We start from the raw sequence: 19,135 nt of genomic DNA, 5'->3' as shown, positions 1-19,135 counted from the left end.
GACTGTGTGTGTGTGTGTGTGTGTGTGTGTGTGTGTGTGTGTGTGTGTGTGTGTGTGTGTGTGTGTGTGTGTGTCCATATGATTTGATTACAAATACGTGAGAAAAGTCTCCTGAGGGTATAAGATAAAGCTACCGTTAACAGATTGGGGACAATCAGGAGACAAGGATACACACAGAGACACATGCACACACGTAAACACACACCTACAAAATCTCCGGATCTTCAGGTGAAGTTAATGTGAGGTTTGCTTGGTATTTTAAGGTCATTTTAAACTGCATCTCTGGATTTGGACAAAACAAGCAATTTGAATACATCGCCTTGTAGTCTAATTCACTATCTTTTTTACAATGATCTGAAATTTAAATATACTATATGATACCATACTACACTTTAATAATAATAATAATAATAATCAATCCTTTATTAGTCCCACAATGGGGAAATTATTTATCTCTCTGCATTTAACCCATCCCGGAGGAGCAGTGGGCTGCAATGAAGCGCCCGGGGAGCAACTTGGGGTTAGGTGTCTCGCTCAAGGACACCTCGGCATGTTGCCAGTAGAGGGGTTTGAACCACCAACCTTGTGGTTACGGGAAAAGCGCTCTACCTCATGTGCCACAGCCGCCCCAAAGTATTTACTATACTATACCATGGAATAATACACTATACTACAGTACACTATGTAAAGGATAATGCCAAAGAAGTGCCCATTATCAGAATGAATTGACACTTCAAAGGGTATTTGTCCCGCTTATACCAAGGTCACTTGCAAAATAAAAAAAATTAAGACCATTCATTTGTATTTTCATGCATTTTTTACAAGCCATTTACTCTATTTCCTTGGTAACCCTGAGGGTTTGCGAATACTTGTAACAATCATTATTATCCTATAAGGTTCTTATGCAATCACAAAGTTGTTTACTGCTTCAGGTTTTAGGACAGACTTTAGATATAACTTGGCAACAGGAGATATTTCTAGTCCGCTCAGCTCATAGAACCCTTTAGCTCAGCTACAAGCCAGAAAGCTAACGTTACAAGCCAGAAAGCTAACGTTATGCTAGCAAGATTCAAAGTCAATAACATTGCGTACGGGTGACAAACAGTCAATATTAGCTGACAGTAGGTTTATCAATTAGACAAGCTAGCTTTCCAGCCATGTTATTGTCCCCAAAATAATATCAATATATTCACCAAATCTTGAAAAGCATAAAGCTAACATTAAGCTAGCAAGATTCAAAGTCAGTAACATTGCGTACGGTTGATAAACAGTATGTTTATCGATGAGAGAAGCTAGCTTCCCAGCCATGTTATTTTCACCAAATCAATATCATGAGGTCATGTTTAATGCTGGCTGGAGCGTTGAGTTGAATAGTGAACGGGATGTGAGAGACTGTGGTTATGTGTCAGTAAGTTCAAAGGGGCAGTCGAACTTACTTCTTGCAGCTTGTGTGTTACAGTCGCCACCTGGGGGTATTCAGAGGATGAATCACTAAAAGACTAATGTTGTACTCATTGTTGTAAATTAGATTTATTTTATTTTTATTAAAAGGAAGCCAACTGATGAATTCAGAACTGTGAACAGACATCTTAACTGGAACTATTTAGTAGCTGTCCATTATGAGGAATTAATGGACAACCCCGCGGCCAATCTGGATTAAGTATTCACCCAGACCATGGTATAACCATAATATGATACTGTGTTTCCCAACAGGCCCCAAAAAATATTTGTTTAATACCAAAAGTAGCGTTTCCCGTACATTAATTGTGCATGGATGTGCGCACCGATGTGAACTGAAGCGGAGCACTGCTTTAAGTCCATGAACGCAGCGGTGACTGTGGTTAATTCAGCGAGTGACTGTGGTTAATTCACATCTAAGTATAAAGCAAGGAAAGTCTGCCTGTCTGTCTGTATGCTTGTCTGTCTGCCTGTCGGTCTGTCTGTCTGTCCTTTGCATATCTTGTGAACCGTTAATCGGATCGATTTAACACTTACCATAAACTAAGTGACACGCACCAGGAGACACCTTGGATCTCCAGGGCAGTTGCTCAATCTGCCGCATTGGTGATCCAGTCTTGACTTAGTTAAATGAATCGCCATATCGACCATAGTATATTTAGATTACATTGATATGGGTTCTCCTGAAAGCACAGCCTGAAAGCACAATGTGATCTGGCTGCCGCTGGATGAGCCAAGTGGCCACTTGATTATCAGCCTATCACCGGAATGTTTTCTGATGTTCTCCAAGTGCAGACACTCATCAGCACTCTTTCTCTCTCACACACACCCAACATTCATTTACAAACACACTTCTGAATTTACCGTGACATTATTCTCAGCGTGCTTATTAAATCATTTTCTCATTCTCTGATTTGAAATAATCGAGGCGCATGCGTCAGCGTCCTCTTCTCCCAGCAGACTGATAGAGCAGCCTCACCACATGAAACCGCTCTGAGGTTCTATAACCCAAAGTCTTCCCCCCCACAGTTCAAAGTGTCATGCAGTCTGGTGCAGAGTGGATCTGCTCTGCTTTGGATTCATTATTCATCTCCAGGTTTATATTAAACACAGGGATTTTCGTGGAATCGACAGGAACCTTATGACGACATCATTATTTGCGAGAAGTCTGTGAAAACCTGTGTTTGTGTATAAAGTCCTTATAATTTTAATTCACCAGAACTGTGAGAGAAGAATAGCTCTGTTACATTTGAAGGGCAAACATGATGATTAAAAAAAACCCACAAAGTTAAAAAAGCCAAAGGGTCCCTCAACACATCTTGCGAATTTGCTTGAATCTGTTGGTGCTCTTGTGTTTTACAGATGAATCTAGCTTTAAGATATTGACTATCTGTATGTGTGTGTCCTCCCACATCTCGCCAGGTCATATTATATTAAATATAACAGCCAATTCGAATTTCAGCATATTCTGATTTTCCTTGCAAAGAAATATAATTGACAGCAGCTTAATCCAAGATGGCGACAAAGAAATCACCGAACTCAAGGTTAAATACGGCGGCCCACAAACCAATGTGTGACATCACGATGACTACGTCCACTTCTTACATACAATCCATGCTCGCAACATACAGCTAAAGAGCCAGATCATTTTTTGGGAGACAGGTGGCGAAGTATTGGAGCTCCGTACATCAGGTAGACACAAACACAAACAATGTTAACTTTGTGTCTGTTGGATGTGTAACAAAGTAAAAAAAAACATGTTTGCTACAAAAAGTTTTTAAGTTGATAACATGACAATGTTGGGTTTACGCAATTATTGCAACAGAAGCAGGAGCTGCACTTTCTCAAGTCCAAATCGGTTTTCTTTTGATTAGTGCTTTTGTTGGCAGCTCAATAGTAAATGTTGTAACCTGAGCATTGTTTGATGGTGTGAAACATCTAAAATCACATAACTAACATTTTTTGAATCCGGTTAAACAATTTTTCCATAAAAAGGTACCTGCTTCACTGCACTGCTTCTTTCTGCAGCAGCACACACACAATTCAAACCATATCAGTCACCTCATGTGTCCTGTGTTTGAGTGTTCAGAGACCCCCCCGCGGTGATTATGCCTGGTATTCAATGACAAAAAGTCACCCACGCACTCATACAAAGGGAGAATAGAAGCTTTTGAGTGACTCGTACCAGCAGCTGATTGGTCCGCTGAAGGTACATTGCTAAAGCAGAGCTGGAAAAAAAAGGGGGAAAGTGCTGACATCTCACTCAACCCACAATGACACTTTACAGCCTCTCTAGGCCCTTCAGACCCCCGTTTGAAAAAGTATGATCCGAGGGGACCAGCATATAGACACAATGAGACAGATTCACTGCTACTACTCATTTTTTGTACAGCAGCTCAGTGTCGTAAAGGAAAGGACACATTGGCTTTTTTTTTTTTTTTTTTTTTAAACAGCAGCTCATATGCATGTGCACGAAAACAGTTAATTTAAGAATTATTTCTGCTCTCTGGATAACTTTTGCTTTTTATATATTTTCCACTGAGTCTAAAAAAGATCACCATTCAGGGGACGGACAGAGGTATCTGTCATCCAGGACAGACTTTCTCCTCAGTTTGAAGGGTCTGTTGCGATCTAGAAACACGGACCCCATGCTTTGTTGGTGTGACTTATTTGCTGTGTCATCACCGTTCATACTTATACAACCAATGGGTTTATGATTAAACTGTTTACTAGAGCATAACATGTAAATGTAAGCCTTTAACAACTGAGAATAAACACCTTCTCTTGCTTTTTCTCCATTCCCCAGGAGCATTTATTTGCGTGTCTAATCTGCATGTGTTTTCAGGTTCAATCTGATGATTTGTCTTGCAGTTATGAAATTTGGACTTGAGGTGGTGTCGATGTGGCTACATCTGTCACTCACCACTTCTGGTTAGTTTAGTAGATTGTTTACTGCATCACCGTCTGGATTTCATGTGAACCCTGGTCAAACTTCAAAGCACTGGCACAAAGGGTTACTGAATTAACTTCACGTTTTCCTCAGGGGATCTATGATGTCAAATTAAAGGATGTAAAGGGAGGCTGTGGCGTAGTGGAGAGCAAGGTAGTTCTCCAATCAGATTGTGCACATAGAGTATCAAGGTGCAGGACTTAAATCTCTTTTTAGCCTGAGACAAATTCACTCTTAGACAATATCATTTTGTCAGCCGCCAGAGATTTTGCCATCATGTTTAAGTACCATATCGGTACCTATCTTTTTAAAGCTAGGGTTGGCAACATTGGATAAAGCTGCCAGAGTAATCTAACTTTTTGAAATATGTCCAACTCCAAAAACCCAGCCCAGTGTTGCCATCTCTTTTCTAATGAAACTAGCGGGCAGCTCTAGCTCCAAAAGCTGCTAAATCTAGCAAGAAAGTGGCGACGTCGTCAACACTGAAAGCCCGTCCCTCCAGAGCCACACCCAGCCATGCTCACTTCCGTTGAGTGGTTGCTAAAAAACAAGATGGCGACGGCCTCAATTCCAAACTCGAGGCCTCAAAGCCGCAGTCCCCAAACCAATGGGTGACATCAAAAGGACTATGTCCACAGATTAAATTCAGTCTACAGTCAGAGTACAACCAATGCATGTGATTGGTTAATGCCATATCGCATTGCATCTTGTTCGGCTCGTTGAAAGTTACATTTTTGAAAAAATAAAAATACAATTCAGGCTTTTGGATTCTTATTTTTTTTCTAAAATCAGACTTCAAAAGCTACCCAGCCCCCCTTTTATACATATCTACTTCTGTCCTTTAAGTCATTTAATTCTGTGTTAAAACCAACATTTCCTTAATGGACCTTTATATTTGTAACACTTAATCTCCTCGGTCCATTCTATTGAATAGCTGCATTAATATTTTTTGCATGTGGTCACTGTCTGGAGCAGGAAAAAAAAAAACGAGAGCATGCTCCTGCCCGTCGTTCGGTCGGAGAAGAGGACAATATGATTCCCAGCGATGTAACTCCACAGAGATAAGACCATTATGTAGCTCCGCTTGTTACAATAAACACAAAGCCATCTATCACAACCCTGGACTCGCTGTCACAAAGCCGGCTCTATAATGAAGTGCTGCATGACCGTCGGATCAAGAGGGATGTATAACAGAGAAACGGGCTGAGTGAGAAAAGAGAGAGAGAAAAATCCATATAATGTAGTCCCTGATGAACACCAGCAAGCTATTTGCACCTCATGCTCTGACTGTTTCATTCATCACACACAGACTCAAACACACACAGCTTCTTTTTTTTTTCGTGAAGCCGCTGTGTGCTCATCATTTTACAACAGCAGCAGCAGAGAAACGCGAGGCAGAGTTTGTGTTTGGATGACCTTGAAAGTTATTTCATATTGTGCAGATGAAGGTTGCATCATCCACGCTAAACAAAGTCGCTCACAGCAAAGAGGAGAGGTTAATCTGCCAGTACCTGACGTGTGCATGTTTGCACATAGGCTATTTTCGCTCATCAAATATGTTTTACCTGAAGGTTTTTTTTTTTTTAAAATAAAAAAAAAGTATAAAAGCTCTTTATTATCACCTAAATCTGGAGTTCCATTGAGATCTAAACGGCAGTTTTGCATCTTTTAAAAGAGCTGTATTTCACACGTTCTGAACATAAATGTAGGAGCAAAGATATATTTTCTATATAAAGATATAGTGTGGTCATGTCTACCAGTGCAGAGGATGAAGTCAGTCTGCCTGTGTGTGTTGTTATCCGAGCATTTCCTTGCCATGTTGACATCGTCGGCCGGTCGCGCAGGTTTTCAGTGCATGTAAGTACACGTTAGCGTGCCCTACTGGTTAGCTCACGACCGCCTCTCTGCACTGCTCCAATACGGCGGTTGTCATGGGTTAGGGTTAGCGTGACACCCGCACCCCGGTTCCCCCTCAGGTAAACACTGTTAGCTCTATCAGCACTTTGGCTGTAGTTTGCCCTTTTAGCGCTGTTAGCACCATTAGCTATTACTCACCTTCAACGTGTTTAGAGCTGTTGAGAGGCAATACAAAGGCACCTTTAAGCTCCTTGTTTTGGTTTTAACACCCACAACTTCACTTTTTTTAAAAAAATATATAAAGGCCAAATATAAATAAATAATAGTGTTAGATATGTTAAGCAAATGAGACGTTCGTTAGGTTACTATTAACATAGTACTAGCAGCAGCGGTACTGAAATTTCTATTAACATGGGGGTGATGAAGAAACATTTAGATAGAAAATCAATTTTAAGTGACCACTACTAACAGAAACAGTTCCACATGTTGATAATCATGAGATATCACGCTTTGGTCGGAACAAAAAGTAAACAGGACACGGTGCTTTCTTCCTACTGCAAACACACGTATCTCTGTTAGCGTTAACCACTGTGATGATGCTAAAGCTAGCAGCCAGAAAAAAAGGCCATCTATGCATTGTCTTGCGCTTATTAAAACGAGCAGTAGAGAAACTTGGTCTACTGCATTCTGTTCTACAGATTCTGGTGTCTTTGTGACAGCGGCGCCAACTACAATAGGCTAATACGTGGGAACGCTAGGCAGGGACAGTTGAAAATTTGTCTGTTGCCACTTTAACTAAATATAACTTCACGTGCACGTCGTGTCAACGTAGACCACTAAAACTGACCCCCCCTTCAGTCCCCTTACTTATTTGTGGTTCCTGTATTGGTAAATGGCTTTTGTTCTGCCGAGTGAAGCCAATGCAGTCTTAAAACTTGCATTCTCTCTAGGGATCAGCAGGGGGCGACTTCTCTGGTTGCAAAAAGAAGTCTGGTTGTATAGAAGTCTATGAGAAAATGACTCTACTTCTCTCTTGATTTATTCCCTCACTAAACATTGTAAACATGAGTTTATGGTCTCAATCTCTAGTTTCAAGTCTTCTCCAATACAGCATGATGTTCATTTAGTAAATTATGATCCATTTACAACTAAAACAGACCCCCCTTCAGTCCCCTTCCTCATTTGTGTTCCCGCAGTGGTAAATGGCGGAGGTACTAAAAAGGACATCAGTACTAAAACTCATCAAAGCATCATCACAGCTCTAGCATTGAAAGTTGAAATCAAGATTGCTTTATTCAAAAAGAGATAACAAAGTCTAAAACACAAATGTCTTTCCCTTAGTTTGAGCTGCATTAAGTGTGCTCGGGCGAACACAGTAGGTTACCACATTTAACTCTGTAACAATGACGCAGATATGGGACTCCGGTGAGGCGAAGCAGCGGATAAATAAGTCAACAAACAAGGAGAAGCTGCGCTGAGCAAATTCTGCAAACGGGCTTGTGAGGACTGTGTGCTGTCGATACAGGAGAGTGTGAGCGAAGGGTGGAAAAATGGAGGAAGAGTAAAAGAAAACTGGAGCTGCTGCAAGGCTGGGGCGCTACGAAATGGTGCAAGGGTTACGAGCTACATGGGGGATGTACCTAAATGATGGCTGAGTGCCACCGCGATGGAGGGAGAGAGGGACAAGATGAGAGCAGAGTGACCGCTATAGATGGATGGGGGGATGATAGAGGGAGTGCGACAGAGAGGAGGGAGAAACGGATGGATAGGGGGGGAAAAAAGGAGAGAGGGGTTGTTTGTGTGAGGAGTGTTGCTCTCTGTGTTCACGCAGGCTGACCCAGATGCAGCTGAATCAGAAACAGTCCTGTGTCTGGAGGTGCGCGTGCATGTGTGTGTGTGTGTGTGTGTGTGTGTGTGTGTGTGTGTGTGTGTGTGTGTGTGTGTGTGTGTGTGTGTGTGTGTGTGTGTGTGTGCATGCGAACCACAGCGTAGTTGTGAGAGCTAAAGAGCTCGAGGTAGAGGGAGAGGCGAAGAGCGACAGAGTGTTCCAGGCAGATGTCTTTCTGTTTTTTTCAGGGTCACGAGCCCAAAAGCCTAAAAGTAAAAGGTACATATAGCACTTCTATATCAATACTCCGTGGTACTAGCTTTGCAAAGTATACCAATACTAGGAAGGTATTGCAATACCCCTGCCGTTGTATTATACTCCATTTTGGTAGTACGGGAATTTTAAGAATGTACAGTGCGACAAAACAAATGCAAAAAAGGGAAATATGGCTATTAAGTAGGTCAGGGAAATATGGAGAAAATCTGATATTGCATGTGTTTTACCAAAATACATTAAAATCGATATTGCAACAATAGGAAAATAATAGGACAGCTAGAACAGTCACTACTACGTTACATACGTATTCACTGCATCACTGGTCAGAAGTCAAAAGCTAGCGTTAAATAAACGAATTACACGTGTCGCATGACTTGATGTCGCCACCGCTAAGTTAAAGGCGGACTTTTTGTCGTCTCATTTAGCCACCTGTTAGCAACCACCTTTTTTTAATAAGTATTTTAAGTTTGTGTTAGCCACACACTTTATTGCAGGCATCTTACCAGACACCCAATAAATGTGTTTTTTTTTAAAAGCCACTGACTTTGAGACGAGGGAAACAGGAAGTGTAAAAATGCTGACTCATTTCTAGGTTTCATGACTCGCTCCTGCAACACTTTTATACATTAACTGACATTAACAAACCAGATGTTTGCTGAAAAGACAATTTTTTCTACTAATGCTTGTAGTGATAAACCACCAAAATGTGGCCCGTTAGATGAATCAATTAATGCAGCTTTAACGTTTCTGCATATGACATCTCTGATTGCATTTGGGGACGGGAGAGGGAAATGCAACTTTATACTTCCCTAAATAAAAATGGTTAACCATGTATTGTTGAAAAAAAGTTGATTTCACTATGAACAAAGACACGAGAACCTACTTATCACTTCCTGTTAACATCCTTAAATGTTAGTACACACCCATGGGACCTTGCTGCCCTGAGCTGTCATATCATATCTGTCATACAAACATACACATGCTTCATACACAGTAAATATTACTTTTTTTGCTGTTTTTAAAGGCTTCAATATTCCTCGATTCTGACGGCGTTGTCTTCTTTTGAACCAGCTCATTAATGAAGCTGTCGATCAGGCATTAAAAAAGGTACCGCCCAGGGAGGAGCAGCGGTTCATTTAGTGGGGAACGTCAGAATCTGCCCACTGGCAACAGGAACAGAAGATGGAAAAAAGAAGGGAGACGAGGAAAGATAGAAGCTCCTAAGAGTCCGCCTACGCGACAAATATTGAGAATATTGTAGATGGAAGATATCGAGTTTTCTGTAATGTAGCTGCTTTAGATGATGGCTGCCTGCTAATTTGGTGAGCTGAAGCTGCTTTTACTTTGTTGCTCTTCCTATGAAATACTCTTACACATACCTGTTCATCACTCTGTGGCAAATAATAAACCAGAGAAGAAGACTGAAGAATAAAAAAAGAAAAGAACATTTTTTTAGATTTTTATTTTGAATGGCACAGGTTAAAATGGGCAATAGATTTCCCATGTTTGCTACACTTCCTGAAGTGTTGGTGACATATTTCTATGCCAGTAAATATATTCTAATGTAGAATTCATTTCACTTTCCTATAAGAGGGAATATTTTTACATTTAGCAACCGTATTATTCATTTATTTGTTTGTTTATTTATTATTACTTATTTAGTAACTGTTCACAGGGGCAGAGAGAACATTTACATAAGAGAGACCCTGTTTTTTGGTTATTTATTTCCATACAATTTCTATTTATAATTTTTTTAATACTTCCACCTTTCTGGACTTTTCTTTAGAAGCATTAATGCAATGGAGGCCCGGACTATGCTTTCTCTCTCTACTACTGCAGTGAAGTTAAGCTGATACCATAAGGTTCTTGCAATAGAGTTCTGAAGATAGAACACAACACAGTTAAGAGTTTGGTCCGATACCGTTGACAGTTTCAGAAATGCCTCCGACACAGTCTGAAATGCTGGATCTCGGTTATCGTAAATCGATGATGGAAGTAGCTTGCGAGTGAGCCATATCGCTTCTTTATCATCTCTGTGGAGAGTTGCACATGCTCAGTACCGGTGGGGGCAGATGCTAGCAGAGAGTATAACGTTAGCCTGAGCTAGCATTTGGCAATAATTGACACTAGATCATCCGTCAAGCTAGATAATAAAACAAAAGGCTCTACGACGTTCATTTTGTGGATGTATTTGTTCATGTTTTACAAAGGGGTTTAACCAGAGCCAGGCCTGTCCTCGCCTGCTCCCACTTTTCCTCTTCACCGCACCACCTCCACCCCCCCTCCTCCTCGTTTTCCCTCTACTCTTGTCTCTTCTACTTTTTGTCTAATTCGGATACCCGGGGCCTCGTCAGCGCAAAGTGCTCCTTCTGTGTTTCTCCGCTCCCCCCCCACCCCTCCCACCCGCCCGTCCTGGTGCTAGCGTGCAGTAGAGAAGGGGGATCCACCTACGAGGAGCTTTATATTATGTAATGAGAACATCTGGAGACTAATGCTTTGCATATATACCGAGCAGCCATTAGTGGCTTCTCTTTACCATTTGTCTGGCTGGTGCACATGTCTTTTAGGTTTGATCACAGATGGATGATGGAGGGACTTTGGCTCAGTGTTACTAAAACCTCCAGATATCAACATGTGTGTGCTAATATGGGGTAATCCTCCTTCCTATAGTGCTTTTGTCTTGGATCGGGCTTTTACCTTGTGGTGATTTTACAGGAGGTGAGACGTGGATGGACATATGGGTAAGCTTTAAGGGACGGTGGTGGAAGTAAGGACAGATGGAGGACAAAGGGGATGCGAGGAGAGGGCCCTGCACATCCACGTGTCGGTCCGCAGGGCATGAGGGAATAGACACACCTTAACACGTGTTTGTGTTTGTGTGTATGTGTTTATGTACAAGACATTCAAAACCTCAGCGTGGCCCGGAGGGGTAACATGAGAAGAGGTCCTGGCCTGCCGTGTGGACTGTCATGTGAAAAATTCTTGTCAATTAGCGCTAAGAGTCCATCGTACAAGGTGAACAGCGCCGACGGTACGGATTGTGCGGTTCTGTGATGAAACAATTAGTCTTTTACGGGGGGGCTAAGGTGGTTCTTACTCACAGGGTTATTAAAGCTGTGGTAGGAAACATCGGAGAAGCCAGTTAAGTTTAACAAAGTATTCAATCGAAAAAATCCCAGGCCTCCCCCCCCGTCAGCCTCCAAAGCCAATCCCCATAAGTGCAGAGTGCACTCAGGTAGGCAGGTAGATAGGTAGACCATAATTTACTAAATGAACATCATGGTGTATTGAAGAAGACTTGAAACCAGAGATTGAGACCATAAACTCATGTTTACAATGTTTACTGAGGGAATAAATCAAGAGAGAAGTAGAGTCATGAGAGATCCTCAAAAGTGAAGCCAAAACACCTTATTCTCCCCCTAGTGGCTGGCTACAGTATAGGAAACCATCTGAGGCAAATTTGTGATTTTGGGCTATACAAAATAAACTGAATTGAATTGAATGTTCTATGATTTTTAAATGAATGCAACTCAAAGCTGGAACCCAAATTATCAAAATCAATTCTTTATTCAACCCACTCATCCTTTCAGTAGCTCGCTGTTCTCCCATTGCACAGTAGTTATCTTGGGTGAGTATGCTTATCTTTTCTCATTGCCTCTCATGCATTGTTACAGGTGCATGGCTCGGGCTGATAAAAACGATGGCGGACGTACATCGCGAGGAACACGACTCTCTGTCACAAAGCTCGAGTGCCGCAGCTGAGAACATCAGAGGAAAATCATCCAAAATATCTTGACATGGGAAATGTCACAAAGTGAAATGTGCCACTAAAGACATCCGGCATTCCCATAATGCATCTGTAATCAAGTCACCTTCTCGCCTTCTACATGGGCCCCAATATTAAGAGGCCTCAGCACATTGCCAGAAAAAAAAAAGTTGGCGAGTCCGTTGGTTGTCATTTACGTGAACAACCAATAAAAAAAGGGAATCAACAACTGGAACTCATAGATTCTGGTCCTCTGATATGTTTCTAACCCTCTACAACAGTTGTTACATTAACACCCAGTTGACATCACTGGGTCGTCTGGTTTTTGGAAGGGAGTGGATGACGTTCATAACATTAACTGGGGCTGCTGACTTGACCATTAACGAGACCTACTTGGCAAAATACACCAAAACATTGGCTGAGCTTGGAGCTTGGAGGCGGTTACGACACGAAGGCGTTCAAAAGCCCGAAGACTATTTACACCATTTTAACGTGACGACATTTAACATTTCCAGTAACAAGAACGCCGCTCTAAAGCTCGTCATTGAGTCAATGTCACCAACATGGACAACAAAAGTCACACCTCCCATCAAGCTCGTCCGTTGTCCTCTTCCTGTATCTGTATCTAACAGGAAATGGTAGAGAGAAAAAAAAGGTAGGTTTCTGTTAAGTAATTCAAGCAGCAGTCACCGCTACCATTTCCAGGGGATTATTAGTTACAGATGTTGAGCTACAAGAAGGCATGTTGTTGTTTCTACGTTTTTTACAGCCGTTGTAAATGTGTGCACTGAAAAAACTCTACCCAAACAAAAAAATTAAATCTGATATATATACACACCTGTACTTATCCTAATGGGAGCTATTTTGTATTTTTGACATCCAGTTTCTATATATTATTGACTTTCAATCACATTTCTTTCAATGTATTTTATTGCATTTAAGTGTTTGTGTTGGTCCTTTTAATCTCACTGTACTTAATATATTACATTCCTTTACATTAATATTTCACATGTCAGTGACATTGCCTAAACTTTTTTTTTTCTGTATATTTCCCTGTTTTATTAACCCTCACAGTAGAGGTTTATTTTTGTTGTTTTAATAATAAAAATGTAACAAATAGACAAAATTAACAATTTTTTAAAAAAAAGCAGAAGTACAGCCATGACATTAACAGTATGTTTATTTAACCGCCTCCAAACTGCCTGTTGTTCCTGCTTACCGCAAACTTTATGTTTCATAAAATAAACATCAATAATTTGTGTTGGTTGACGGTGAAAATAAGCCAGAGACGTCCGAAGTGGCCCCTCACCTGCTTTCTGTGCCGCGGACTTGAACCCCACAACGAGCCCCAGCAGCACCCCCGCAAAGCACATCTGGATGGCGAACAACTCCTTTCGCTTCCTCCGTCTGGCTTTGCTCCTCCGTCGGTTCAGCATCACTCCTCCTCCTCCTCCTCCTCCTCCTGCTCCGGCGGCCGTCTCCGGCATCCCTTCGACCACCACGCGGGCCATGGCGCTCTTCTCTCGGCGAGCGTTCCGGCGGTACCTCCCCCCTCCCCGGTGGTGGGTGCAAAAGGTACGAGAAACTGAAGCGAGGAGGACGGAGACGGGAGAGACGGTGCTGCGCGGGCACTGGAGTTACTCGACGAGAGAGAGGATACGGACTGGCGTGTCGACTGATTTGTAAAGTCGACAGGAGTGTAAAAGCTAACACTTCCGGTCTCAAAGTTTCAAAATAAAATGTAATAATTGTTACAAGGTGGGTAGCTTTAGCTGACAAGACATATTTTACAGTCACATTATCTATCTTGTAGGTATTTTTTGTCAAATATACTCAATAGTATACAGGATACATATCAAAACAACAGTACAATGAAAATGGCTGAGTTGTTTTAAATGGAAAGCTGCACTTTAAATTCAACGTCTCGCTCTTAACAGGCAGTAGGGGCCTATCTGCAATAAAAACACCTAATGGGCCCAAAAAAACAGTAGGCCCACTAATAATGAATGCCAAAATTAATCAGTTATCAAATTGTAAATTATTTTGTTGAGTTACAATTCAACTAGGGTTCATATCACCTGATGTGAAGAAAAAAATCATACTATGAGAAATTAAAAAATGAATACGTTTCTATCAACTGGAGGTGGAACCAGAATAAACTTTCATCATTCGTCATATATCATCATCAATATTTGCCAATAGTTTTATATAAATAATAGTTTAAATTGATTTAAAAGTTTTCACTTTTAAATCAAAAAAGTGATACTTTTAAATCAAACGTTGTAATAACTATATACTTTTATTTTGAAGTCCCCATTTCCTGTTATTAGCTAACTGTAAAGCTTTTGACGCACTTTGAACTGGTTGGTGTCAACCGCCTCCCCACCACTGATCTGCCTTCTCCGTGTTCTGAGCGAGAGGGCGGGCTTCCTGGCTAAACTATCCGGTAAGGCAGCGCGGTTTCTCGGCGGGGATGGTCGTGGAGGGGCGCTGCTGGAGCACCGTGGCAGGTCGAACCTCGGGCTTGGATGTGCTGGTTAAGGAGCTGGAGATGTCACACAGAGAGAGAGATGGAAACACTAGGAAGAGAGAGAGAGAGAGAGAGACATGATTGTATGTTAGTAAAGTACATTGGATTGTGTGTAAAATTATGTTTTGGATTATGTTTTCTATTATTGAATTATCCCTTTTCTAAAGTGGTTATGTTGAAATTTATAAATGTTTATTTTCCACTGTTAAGTAGATTTTTTACTGTATGAATGATAAAGAAGGGTGCTTTGTTTTCGTATTGCATTACAATAATATAGCTACAATATATGGGCATAAAATCTCGAGTTTACTTTTATGTAAGATGTTCTTTTCCCCCGAGGCATCACAAATTTCTTTCATCACTCATGCAGAGCAATCATGCCGACTTGTCAATTATTTTTTATTTTTTTTCAGTTAAACTGGAAAATGAGTCTCTTGGGAATAAATTATGTGCATCTATGAGAAGAAAAAGTCTGATGTAACAATGACTCTTTTGAAGGAGATGGCCATTATGAGCCAAACCGTAGGAAAACCTATGATCTTTTCGCCCTCAGAGGCACTACAGCTGATTAAGGCCAAAGGTCAAGCCCTCCGATCTCTCTATAATGAAACATTGGATGCTTTTTTTTTGGAAGCAGAACGGAGAAAGGAACATTAAAAGAGAAGCAGGCACTTGAGAGTGTCATTTAAAATTGAGCCGTCACGTTAAGCTTTCCAGTTCCTGTGGTGCAGGAATCTGATTGCACTGAAACTTTCACGTATCGCATGTAAAAGTGTTTTTTTTCCCGTCCCACAGATGTGTGTAATGATGTCATCGCAGGGATGACGGACAGAAACTGGAGACCCATAATGCGATGTGAGAGATAGAAGGCAGTGTGGCAGATCTCCCAGATTACACCCACTGCCCCTTGGCCCGTGCTCACACACACACAAACACGCTCACACACACACACACACACACTTCCTTCATGACGGATTGGGCATAATCCTCATCCTGAGCAATAGCGTCAGACAGCCTTGATTTGAGACAATGACATGGAGTGTGCTGGATTAGGGGGCAGCGAGGGATTTTTACCCTTCATCCTTTGGGTTAAAAATCGCCAAACAGATCTACATCCTGTTTTTTTACATCTACATCTCATTTGTTTTGTTTCAGTGCAGAATGAGACCACCAATCTCATGGTTTTGTTTAATGTGCCAACATGCTGACATGACATATTCTGTTGCTACTGACGGCATAAAGATATATATGTTGCATAGATTAGATCATCTCATTGGCATCAATGCTGAAGTTTGACAGGACATAAAACATCAAGTACCAGTGCATACTAGTTTTAGCTCATTCACCGAAAATTCCATATATTTTCTAATACTACTGACCATTTTTTCTTGATATTGTCTTCGCCAGAAAAAACAACATGATTGGATATTTGTTCAAAATCACTTTTAAATAACCTATGTTTCAATTTAACTGACAAGCGTCCTTGTCTGATATAGCAACACATAATGTAATAACTGCACGTAATGTAATAAAAGCTCATAATGTAAATGGAAAAATCAATTTCTGAAAATGCGATGTGAATGATGAATGCTGAAAAGCGGACGCTACACTGAATTGCTGATCTAAATGCGTAGGAAGAAGGTGAAGTTGTATGAATAGTTGAAAAAGTGGGAATAGATTTAATAACCATAAATGCCAATAGTGTACCAATAGTGTATAGAAAATGTGGAATATTTTAAGGCATTTTTTGGGAAAGCTGACGCCACACCTCATTGTTGACTTAAATGTGAATGAGTAGTGGGAACAGTTGGATTAGTGATAATGTAAATTTAATAATGTAATTGCTTATCTTGCTCTTTAAAGGAAGGAATATAGAGCCAAACACTTGGGACGCAGAAAAAAAGAATAATTTTAGCAAATAAATGAATTGTGTTATTGGGTTTATTTTTGGAGGCGTGGCCAATCAGAATGGTGCCAATTACTTGGATCCTGGAAATGCTGCTTAAAGTGTTGTATGCGGGTGTTCCAGGCTAATTTACCTCCTCCTATCAGTGTTTTTTCTGAGCTAGGCTGATTGCCTTCCTACTTTCCTTATACTCATGGTTTAGAAATTTCAACAATATATATTTTGTAAATTTATGCAGTTAACAAATACAATCAACTTGTAAGTTAGTCCATTGCTGCTTTTACACCACCCTCATTGGACTCATCTCTGGTGGGGATGAGTCCTCACACTACAAGAGACTAGAATAACGGTTCACCCTGTGTGACTCCCTAAACAGGTTGGGTTAACATCAGCTCAAAACCTTAATCTGCAGTTGGGCTCATCAACAAAGCCCAGGATGTTTGTTGCGTCAAAATAGTATGTTTGTCACATCGCTAGTTTAGGTTTATTTACGCAACAAAACCACTTGGTTAGGCTTGGGAAGAGGTTGCAAAAGACGTAAGTTATGTAACGTAATTATGGTAAAAAAATTGTTGACTTGGTTTCACAGGGGACATGAACAGCGATGTCCTGGGTGAAAGTCCTTGAGTGTATTTAACCCGTTCATCCTCTGCTCCCACCCTACCTACGTAGACTTTATCACTCTTTATACTGCTTCAGTTGCTCTGAACATCTAAAAATGATGGATAGTGAAAATGATTTTGTTAAGATTGATCTCCAACCTTTCCTTTAATTCAGTAAAGTATGAAATATGGAGCATAAAATATGTTTCTTGACTTTGCAAACAGATTTAGTAATCTCAACTCAAGGGTCCATTCACTGTGTATGTTCTCAGAGCTATTAACTGCATCCAACGACCTTCATAAATCAATTCAGTTCCACACTTAGGTAATTCGATTACTCAACCGAATCAGCTTAATTCATTGATGAAGACAAACAAGCTTTTAGTTTCAACAACTCCATGTATGCCTGAGAATTTTCAGCCGTATATCTTTCCAACATTCTGCTTTTTGTGGGCCAAATAACAAATCGGGGACGTCAGAAAATCCTTGTGTTTTCGATAACATAGCCACTGAATCCAGTTACATTCCTGTGCAGAAATATTTACATCCATCAAAAATTCAAAGTTATCTCCCATAAACAACTGGGACAACGGTGTGCAAAACTTCTGTCTTGAGCTTTCAACATCCTTTTGAAATAATACAATATCGCCATTTCAAAAGCCGGCTGAGAACGTGTTAGTGTCCATTCAAAACTTCACACCGTCTAAAATGATTTTCTAAACACCTGATCACAGTTTGTGCGATTTCACAGTTGACCACCTAAAATGTAGGCTGTCAAAAACTAAGTTCTGATTTATACGGTAAATGTAAACATTAGGGTTTTTTAACATGAGGAAAATCAGATCAGAAGTCTGTTGTAGATCATGCACTCTCACTCTCCTTGCATCTCTCTCAAACACTTGCATCATACCTGTCCTCCCTCTATGCACACTCCACACACACACACATCCACGCAGACACACACACACACTGCGTTTGTAGTGTGACGTTACGCCTGCCTTTGATGTGTTGTTAGACCCAGCATTGTCCTGTAAATCATTCCAGGATTCCATGTTTATTCCATTGAAGCTGCTCATCGTCCTCTTTTTGATCATCGGGGGATTTGGTTGGAACCGCTAAAAGGATTTTTTTTTTCTCTCATAGAAGATTGATTAGGTGTGTTTGAACATCATTACGTGAGACAGAGAAGACACTGACAGAGGCACCGTTCGTTCGGTCTGTCTGTAAAACACGCAAATATTCATGATAAACTGAAACTTAAAAGCAACCTATAAAACCATCCTCCAATGAACATCTGCTCCATCAGTAGAGAGCTGGACTAAGTAGCAATGGCTGAACCATTTTTCACTTCAAAGTCTATTTAAATCAAAGGGTAAAGAACATGCAGTGAAATTTCTCATTTGCTATTTCCCTCAGGTTAATCAGCTCAGGAGTACAGTTTAACAAATGACAGTAATCAACATATACTAGCTTTTTTAAATAAGGCATTACAATGCTCAATTCAAGGGGATTAATTTAAACATTTTAAGAATTTGACATTTTAAGATTATTATTATAATATAGAACAAAAACTCCCGCACACTGGCTTCTTCACTTGCATATAAATGTATTTTAGTCACGACGTTTCGGTGCATAGAAACTTCATCAGGTTATTTTACATGAAAGTGAGGATGCATGCATTTAAATAACATTTGGGGTTCGTAAAATTGGTAGACCAATCCGATTGCCCCAATCACATGACATCCACAAATCAAAACCATCGACAAATAAACAATCAATTTAAATCATATGTGGCACTAAAAGCCTACAAACATGAAAACATACACATAATACATAATATATATGAGGTATGTCTTCAATCAAAAACCACATAAAGATAAATATAGAAATTATAGAAAGGCTAAGATTATTAAGAATAACATTAAGCTCAAAACAACAGGTTATACACTATAAACAGAATTA

At 40.5% G+C, this 19,135-nt stretch overlaps 1 protein-coding gene across 1 annotated transcript in view; it reads right to left on the bottom strand.

The window, feature by feature from the left end:
* Window positions 1-13,646, bottom strand: part of slc24a3 (solute carrier family 24 member 3) — a 99,827-nt gene extending 86,181 nt beyond the window's left edge. Inside the window, 1 exon segment of the mRNA XM_054600136.1 lies at window positions 13,445-13,646. Within this exon segment, the coding sequence (XP_054456111.1) occupies window positions 13,445-13,646 (202 nt within the window).
* Between the last annotated feature and the right edge of the window lie 5,489 nt (window positions 13,647-19,135).

This window comes from Anoplopoma fimbria, chromosome 6 (assembly GCF_027596085.1).
Source record: "Anoplopoma fimbria isolate UVic2021 breed Golden Eagle Sablefish chromosome 6, Afim_UVic_2022, whole genome shotgun sequence".
NCBI lineage: Eukaryota > Metazoa > Chordata > Actinopteri > Perciformes > Anoplopomatidae > Anoplopoma > Anoplopoma fimbria.
This window is presented reverse-complemented; position numbering and strand designations above follow the sequence as displayed.